Source organism: Siphateles boraxobius, unplaced genomic scaffold (genome assembly GCF_051911475.1).
Source record: "Siphateles boraxobius isolate OS27281-9 unplaced genomic scaffold, OSU_SipBor_1 22, whole genome shotgun sequence".
NCBI classification, from domain to species: Eukaryota; Metazoa; Chordata; class Actinopteri; order Cypriniformes; family Leuciscidae; genus Siphateles; species Siphateles boraxobius.
In genome coordinates this window covers 23165542-23175046 of record NW_027508833.1, presented here as the reverse complement: position 1 = coordinate 23175046, position 9505 = coordinate 23165542, and the positions used below count along the sequence as shown (strand labels likewise).

The window sequence follows — 9505 nt, the reverse complement described above, 5'->3', positions numbered from 1 at the left end:
TGGTCTGCTTGGGCCTTAAACACACGGAAGAGGCTTTGGTGAACCCGGCGAACTGCAGTCATTGCCTGATAGTGCAGAAAAAACTCCTGCGACGCTGCCTTAAAGTTGCCACGACCCAGTGTGTCGAGCTTGGCTTTTCTATCTCGGACTGGGGACACTGTGATGTCGACATGCTACTGGGGGCCTCCCGGGGCGCGCCTTCTCTTATCTGGGCTGACCAGCCCAATCCAGCGTTCCACGAAAAGGACATCTTCGCTTGCAACCTCCTGGTCGTCGACGAAACGGACTGTTCTGGTGATGACGTCAACGCAGGCCTTCTCGGCGTCTCAGAGGACAACGAGGCCATCCCACCCTCTGGCGTTCCCCAGACTAACGCCCCCGCTGCCTTGCCTAAGTCCATCCTCCTGGAAGTGTGTGTGTGAGCGGCCGCTCGCCTCAACATTGAGTGGCCGGCTCCACAGAGTGCCACCGACCAGGAAAGGGACATTTATGACAGGAAATTCCTGGGACGACCAGCAACTGGTCAACTGGAGCGACCCGCTCTATCTTAAACACTGTCTTGAGGGTCTAGAGGTGAAGGATATGGCAGCTCTCGGCATGGGTGATCCCCCCGCTATCGATTGCCAGGCACCTCAACACAGGGGCGGGCTGCTCGCTCCCCGGAAGCCGGTCTTGCCTAACAAGATGGAACCGTTTTTCTGCCTCTGTGCACCAGGCGCATCGCGGGCGCCCCGGTAGAGCCCGGCAGGGCTCTCTTTGGCCCCTCCATCGCATTGACGTAGCAACAATGCGACGACAAGAAAAAGGAAGACGAGGCCTTCAAGTTATGCCTTCTCAGGAAGGCGGTCCCAAGCCAGGCCGTGCGTTTTCCTAACCCCCGCCTCAGGACGTAACTTCCATCAGGGTAAGGAAAGGACCCGCAACAAACCCCCGCCACGACAGAGCAACCCACCCTCTGCTAAGCTGTGGGGGAAACAGACTCCTGCCGTGGCGGGAAAACTCTAGAACCCTACCCCAAACAACTCGAAATGTAAGCGGCCTGTCTGATGTTCGGCCGATGGGGGCATCGAGTCCGCGCTCCGCGCACTTTCTTCCTGCCCTAGAGCCCCTGTTCAAGAGACAGAGGGTTTCTTATGGAGGGGTCGGCCACCCCTCTCTCGAGGCTGCCCAGCCCATTTGTTCAGTGGACGTTGTGTGTTCTCCACACAGGAAGTTTCTTCGTTTCGCCTACCAAGGCACGCGTTACGAATTCAGTTCTTCAATTCGGGCTCTCGTTGGGCCCTCAGAGTTTTTGTCTGTGTGCGGAGGCAGGCTTAGCACCCATGAGAATGTCAGGTCTGAGGATTTTGACATACATAGACGATCGGCTCATTATAGCCGAATCGAAGGAGAAAGTGTTGCAGGACACCTGTCGTGTGCTCACACACATCACATCTCTCGGGTTCAGTCTGAATGTGAACAAGAGCAAATTTACACCCAGTCAGACTGTGATTTTCCTGGGCTTGGACTCCATGCGAGCAAGTCTCTCTCTCTAATGAACTGTCTGTCGCAGATCAGAGAGGGGAAAACAGTACAATATCGTACATGCCTCGGGCTGCAGGGTTTTATGGCTTCATCTATCCAGGTTTTGCCGCTCGGATTCCTGAGAATGAGAGCGTTCATAAAATGGGTTTTGCAACTACATTTCAGCCCGATACGCGATCTTTGCTGCTCTGTAACGGTGTCTGCTCGGCAGCTTTGCGCCACTGGAAGAGCGCTGACTTTTACGCATAGGGAACCCCTCTGGGGATGGTTATGATGGGGTGCCACCCAGGAGGGCAGAACGGTGAATGGTTTGTGGACGAGAAGTCTACGTCCAGCGCACATACATTATTTAGAGCTTATGACCATATGGAAAGCCCTGAATCATTTTCTGCCTCGCCTGCAGGGACATCATGTGCTGGTATGGTGTGTCAATTCCACAGCAGTGGCTGACATCAACCATCAGGGCAGCGTGCGCTCGTCGAAACTTCACGCTCTAGCTCACAAGCTTTTGGTGGGGAGCAGACGTTTTTTCCTCTCGTTACACGCGACTCATGTTCCAGGCATTCTGAACAGAGGCGCGGACCTTCTATCGAGGGGGAACCCAATTTATGGAGATTGGCACCTCCACCCTCAAATAGTGGGCAAAATTAGAGAACAATTAGATATTCATATACATTCAAACCAAAATTTATCTATAAAATATGACAAGAACTAATCAGTTAATATTTCACAAATTAATTAGGTTGAATAGCGGTCAGTTGTTAAATTTAAGTACACAATTAGATAATACCAATTTAGGTCAGCCAATTACCAAGCAATGCTTAATTTTGTTCAGTCTATGATGTAAAAAGGTCACATTAGCAATTAAAGAAAAAACACTTAAGCAAAACATGGTCAGGTCTGAATTGTTTTTGATACATTTTACTAGTAGTCAACTGTATGAAGAGTTTTTTGGATATAAGATGTGAGGGTTTATTTTATTTTCCTATCATGACTTACATAAATTAACTATAGTGTCCTGCACCCACTAGTAAAAAATATATGAAAAATTATATCTGCTGAATCATTTTTGGTTTGTCTGCAGCTGCCATAAATGTGGGCAAAATGTCCCTGGATCAACTAGATGTTTACAAATGTTTGATGTTTACAAATGTTTACAATGTCTGGCTCCACCCCCTGGTTTGCAGGTATGTAATAAAGAACCATGTTATTTTTATTCTTCACATCAAGGACAAGTGATTTAAGACTGCAACTGGGGCCACAAAAAAAAAAAAACATTAACTAAAGTGATGGCATGTGTAAATCAATTCAATTTTTATTTTTACCTTTACAGCCAGATTAATGTACAGTCAATATAAAAGAAATTATAAATGAATTATTATACATGATTATTCTTTGGATATCAGCATAGAATTGCAGATAATTAAATTAATCAAACCCAGCCTTGTGCTCAGATTGAACTCTCAAGATGCAGCTATATACAAAACACACATACACACGTATACTCGGGGACAAACGCTCCATTTGCAGGACAACTTTCATGACATAAAATCATCAAACATAAGGACGAGGCACAGACTAGTGGTGAAAGATGGAGCCGTACACTCACTGATCAGAAAGAAAGCGGGGGGGGGGGGGGACGACTACAAAAGTAGAGCAGCAACTTCCTGCCAAGACCTTCGTCTGACATCTGTGTAAACAGCAGGGCCCAAAGTTTCCTTCAAAACCTTTTGCTCCAGGTGCCATCAATGGGAAGGATTTCAAACAGGAGGAGAGCACGAGTATCCACACCTGTATTTAGTATTTGACTTCAAAAGGCCACTGTGTGGTTGCTCGGATATGGCTCTGGATCTATGCCACTTTATGACAGATCAAGGTGTCATTGCTACTGAAGACATACTTTAACCAGAATGAATGTAGAATGCATCTAACCTTTTTAATGATAAAAATTTAAAAAAAATGGAAAAATTGCACTTGAAAATAAAATAATCACCTAGTACACCAGTATACACCAAGATTGCAGTTTCTATGATTGAAATGTGGGGCTGTGGAAGGAGATCAGCTCATTGAGATTCTTCAATAAGTTCATTTCCCCTTTCTAGTGACAAGGAACAAATATTAGGTTCAAACCAAAGAACCATCAAATTCCTAAAAAGCATTTCGAGTGTTATTGCTAAAATAGAAAATGTATTAAAATAAACTTAGTTGAGACTTGTCATTCCAAAGGCAAATAATCTGTTCTTGTATAACCTTTAAATTAATACTCAAGAATGACTAGTTGCTAATGTGACCCTATAGACGTTAAAATCTCTGGGTTGTTAAATCACAGCAAGTCATGCTCCATATGTGCATTTGTTTTTTCTCACAATGAATGAGGCACAAATCCAGATACATAAAAAAAAATCTTTAAAAATGGGAAGATCAAGCCCTTTTTTATGACCGAACACAAACATCAAGACATCACTCTACAGGAAAACAAATTAAAGGCAACTTGAAACCATCATCTCATCTAAATTTTGAAATGCTTTTGACTTTAGAGCACCAAATCCAGTGAAAAGCAGATTTACAGTGGATAATTGGTTAGTTTAAGTTAATTTACAATGAAACTAAGTACCCTTTGGGCAAATAAGCTATCTAGTATAAATCAAATGTGCAAATTAATTTTCCATTCATGGGATTTTTACACTTTATAAATTCAATATACATACCTACAACCATTAAAATATATTTTATTTAATAATTTGATATTGCATTTGACTTCAGAAATCACAAGAGGATTTCCACGAAAATAGGATAAAAAAGGAACAAAATAACACGTCTTTTCTCTCATCACGAAGTGGAGACAAAAGTATTATATCCGTGTGGAATCATGCCCCTAATTAAAAATGATATAAATGTGCCAACTTTGCTTATACAGTATGCTAAAAATATTTAATGAAATCACTTTTAGGTTTTTATTTGAATAAATAAGATGTAGTTATTACCAGGGTTGGTCCAATACACAAAACTGGAATGTGCTTTTACCGTGACCTTCTTGTGGAAGACAGTCCTTTAGAAACCAATCAAATTGAGCTACATTGAATTGTCACTAAATTGCAGCACAAAGTAATTTTGTTGAAGTGGTTTCAATAACCCAGTTCCAATTAACAGGCTGCTTACTAAAATGTGCCCCAACCCATCAGATTGTAAATAAGCCCTCTAAAATACTTTTTTGTTTTCAGTCCAATCATTAAAACCATTAAGAGATAGACTAATTAGGCCAGTCAATTAAGCCTGAATGTGCCAATTCAGTCAAGTCTAAAAACTCTCCATGTGCAATCAAGAATACACACCAAGCGAGTAGTTTCCCCGTTAAATACTGATAGGCAAGCCTTCAAATGGCACCAAACCAGATAAAATATTAAATCTTGTGAATTTAGTCATCCAATCACTGGCCAAGTAGAAGTAGTACTGACATCCATTACCTGCATTTACCTGCACAGAGTAACACCCATCTTGAAATACATACAACCCCCCTTCTTGATAGTGGCTTAGAGATGAACACATATCCAATAAGTCTGATCGAAACCCTGAGATAATCTCTTACATGTCTACCACACCATTTACCACGTTTTAACTAGTGTTACAAAGGTGCAATTAGGGATGACAAACAAAAAATAGGTTGACTTAAAAGGCACATTCAGGAAACTACAAATCGATTACTGACTGCGCAAAGAAGATAAATCAAGCATAATCTGCAGTATCAAGTCCAAAAATGGACTCTTGATGAAACCAGGGCACAAACAAGAATGACGGTGTGATCCCAAATACCTGGAAGATTCTTTTACGGTCAACTCAACGAGGCTTGCTTGAGTTACCAAACCAACAAATCCCAATGAACATAGCTAAAGCAGCTTGTTAAAGTTCATAGCACTCCCACATGCTACACATTAGCATAGCACCGAAACTGATAGAGAAGTTTGTAAGGGAATGTTGTACCACCTCCATGCAAAGCCCAAGTACACTTATGGATAGAGGTGACTATCCCCCATTAGATTGCGATGTTGGAGGTGTAGCTCAGTTGCGGAGGTTCGGTCCTGCTCAGCTCATTGTCAATTAGCTAGTCCAGGATTTGCGATTCTCTCCTTTTTGAATGGCAGTGCCGGCTCCTCCCCTCAGTTGCTGACTAAACTCCCCGCTGCGGCGATTTTCGGTGTGTCTTTTGGAAGTTTCCCTTCGAGTCAGCCGATCTGGACGGACTAGCACCCCGTAACCAGGGTTGCATCGGAAGTACTGCTGGCCCTCAATGGAACCATCGTTCTTACCTGATGGACAAAGGATACAAGAGGAACAAGGTCTGTGAATCAGTTTACCCAAGGTGGTGTCAGCATCTCAGAAAACGTGTCACTAGAAAGGAGAAATCAAGTCAAGTCTTCTGTTATTTGACGAGGTTCATTTAGTTTGAACCTAATATGTGTTACATCAACAAACAAACATAGTTAAGACTTATCAATCTGTTACCTTTTAATTAAAGCTGCAGTCGGCAAGTCTGGCAGATTGAGGGGACTTAGCCAAAATTTTGAATGTTTACAACTCTTATGCCCCTCCCCACTACCACCGAGCATCCTCCCATGGAGTTCGTGGTCGTCAGTGCTTGTATATTGTAACGTGTGGGAGGGGGATCTGTGTCATGTGCACGAACTGTGATTGACAGTCAGATCTCACACAGCCCTGCGCTGATTGGACCAGAAGAACCGGGAGCGGTGGATTTTTGAAAAACAAATAACAGGCTGTAGGTGGACGTAGAAGCGGATTTTTTTTCTAAAACCGGCTGATTTATGTTGTTCTGTCAGAGCATAGTGTCGGTTTCAGTGAATGTGATCAAAAAAATCTTGCCGACTGCAGCTTTAATACTTTAAGAATGACTAGTTGATAATGTCACCCAGCAGGCCTTAAAAGGCCATTTGAAACTGGAGAAATGAATCTGTTTTCGGATCGAAATGTTACTTTTTGGGGGGCTTTTGAGCATCAGACCACAAGAGAAACAAGTCTGTAAATCAGCCTCACCAAGGTGTCAAAATCTCAGAAAATGTGTCAGATAATGGAGAATTTGACTAACCTGAGGGAGTGTCCAGCTCAACGCCGACCCAGATGCCCTCAGAAAAGTGCGTTGGACCAATGTAGCGGACCGTGCCGGACTTACTAGTTCCAACAGTGACTCTCCCTCCCAACTTGAGCCAAGCAAGTTCCTTGGGTTCTACATCCTCAAAAGTAATCTCCAGCTTTTCCAGGCTGTTAGTTTGCTCCGATTGCATTGTGGTTGCTTTCCCACCACCATCTCCAAGAATGTTACTGAAAGACCTGAGTTCATTGGTTTTGACCTTCTGGAGGGAGAAAGGGTTGTCTATGGAGGTACTCGTCACCAGGGGAGGGTTTGTGTTTAGCTGTACTTCCTGCTGGGAGGTGGTTACGCCATTCCTGTGGGTATCTTCCTCTTTTCTATGCCTGTCAGATCTTAGCCCAGCTTCTATAGGAGCAGAGGCATGAACAGGGGTGGGTAGACAGTCTTCACTGTCATCTCCTCTTTGCCTGGATACTACGGGGCCAGCTTGGGTATTGGGAGTAGGGGTAAGGTCCCCGCAAGCAATGGAGACATCGGAAAGGGTGGCAGTGGAGACACTAGTAGAGAAATAGCCACTGGAGGCCTCGCTGATGGGACTCAGGGGCAGGTCATGCGGATCATGCAGAGAGGACGGGGCATCAGGAGCATCTGAGTGTCTGTCTGAAGCAGGACTCTTCCCCATTACTGCAACCTATTGGGAAGCACGTCCAAAACCACAAGGAATATTTAACTACACCTCAACCTATCATCTGTCTTTCACACAGAACGCACATGCTAGGAAAACCACAGATTTAATAGCATGCAATTTACATCACATGCAGGAGAGAAAGACTTGGCTCTTAAAATATCTTCCTAAGCTATATTTCCACAGAATACAAGTCTGTAACCCAATTCATCATTTATATTTATTTAATTTTGCCAAAGATAGAGCATGAGATCAAAGTGGAGATCTACTTACTGGTTCTATTCTTACTCTTCCTTCATCAGGGTTGTTGGCCGTTTGCATCATTATTCGTGGCATATGCTGAAGAGATGAATGGAACGTTTTAAATTTGTTTTTACGATTTCAGTAATGGTTTTCAAAGAGGCGGCACAAAGCTTGATTTAAGCGTCACATGTTCATTTTTTATGTTGGAAGCATTTGGATTACATTTGATCTAAAGTACTGACAGATCAAAAGTCTGCATGCAGGGGAGGAGTGATGTACACGATGAAATATTACGGTCATATTTTTTCCCCCTCTACACCTCCGTTGAAAGCATTCTAGGAGATATGATGAAAGAGTATGGCTTGACAATTAATCTTGGGGAAATTAAATACTGGAGTTTATCTATGGACTCTTGCCTAACATATAATCAGGTTTCTCTGACATGATTTACTTTGACAAAATGAGGACATAGTTTTAATCAAGGAAAACCAAAAAAGCCTGTTTTTCTCACAAAAAAATCCACCACCATGCAATAAGGCTTAATTTAAAGACTTTATTTGCCTCATACAAGATGGATAATATATCACGGATATATTGGCAATGTAGTAGCGTATGGAATTTCTGTCTATATGGAAATGAGGCGGCATGAAGACAGAACGACAGTATACTAGAATCTAAAATTGACTCAAATTAAATCGGTCAAGAGCATTCGCATCCCTCTTTGATTACCACATATGATTTACTCATCTAAATGCAGCATATTTCTGAAAGGCTTTGCAAGTGCTAATTCGGATATTTTTATGACGGATACTTCACATTAATTTTTTTCATTTATGCAGAAATGTTTATAAGCATAGGTACTGCTTGTCTTTTGAATAAATTCAATAATTTGAGAGTTTTGTAACGGGAACATACTTGAAGAAATAAAATCTAGTTTTAGGACGATTATATATTTTTTTGCATTTTCATATTTATGACACATAAGTACATTTTACCCCCAGATTCTAATTTCTGTAGAACTATACTGTAAAATCAGCATAAATTATATGCACTACAAAAAAATACCACAATATCTACACATAATTGGACATAACTTTGTCTTAAAAATCCATTATTTATTTACGAAATTTTATTTATGCATTTTATTTATCCATTTTTTTTTTTTAAGAGGGGTGAAATATGACCTGGATTATTTCTTGACCGGAAACATGAGACTCAGGGCAGACAAAGCAAGGTTTGGGCATGGTTTACTCATTAAAATGGCTGAAATGTCAAAAGTAAAACAATTAGTTCAGACCTGTTGTGACTGTGGAGAGGGTCTTAAATCTTTCTTGTCTTCACGCACGGGGAACAGGGACTTGAGCAGCTTGGGCATCTGAGGGACCAGGGCCTTGACTGTGGAGATATAAGAAGCAGCAAGCCCTGAAAAACCTGTGGGCAGGTTGGGAAGGAGGCAAAAAGCAAGGTAGAGGTGTGTGGAGAGAGACGACAACGATGGTGAAACAAATACAGATGTAGAAAATATATAAAAGGAGTGCATGAAGTTGGAAAATAATGTCACACTGATACAAAATCTCACATGGACATTTTGTGACAGATCACAAAGAGTGGAAAAAAGAAGTTGAAAAAGACAGATGTTCAATGGTAACCAAAAAGTTGCTGGTTCAAACCTCGAACTGCCAATATTATGTCCTTGATCTAGAAGCAGATATTTTCCCTCTAAAAAGCATACTTGAAGTTGATTTAGATAAAAGTTAAATTACTATTTCATAAACCAGGTTAGAAACGGCAGCACAGGCAGAAAATGAGTCTGACACACTTACAGAGAACACAGAGTTGAAAGATAAGACAATTAATAAAGAAAGGGTCGTGCTGGAAATGGTAAAGGAAGATTATTTTATTGCAGAAAAAAAACTGTTCACGTCCTGAACAGCTCACTTAAAGAGTGATCA

At 42.0% G+C, this 9505-nt stretch overlaps 1 protein-coding gene across 4 annotated transcripts in view; it reads right to left on the bottom strand.

Annotated features, from left to right (window-relative positions):
• Positions 1-2814: 2814 nt before the first annotated feature.
• The window catches only part of kif13ba (kinesin family member 13Ba), a 50449-nt gene continuing 43758 nt past the window's right edge, over positions 2815-9505 (bottom strand). For 2 of the 4 annotated variants that reach the window (XM_077239169.1, XM_077239170.1), the window contains exons 37-40: positions 8851-8984; positions 7584-7649; positions 6623-7316; positions 2815-5828 (exon numbers count right to left, since the gene is read on the bottom strand). In XM_077239169.1, coding sequence (XP_077095284.1) covers positions 5620-5828; positions 6623-7316; positions 7584-7649; positions 8851-8984 — 1103 coding nt within the window. In that variant the 3' untranslated portion in view covers positions 2815-5619. The remainder of the gene's footprint in view (positions 5829-6622; positions 7317-7583; positions 7650-8850; positions 8985-9505) is intronic. The other 2 variants (XM_077239171.1, XM_077239172.1) reach the window with 1 other exon arrangement.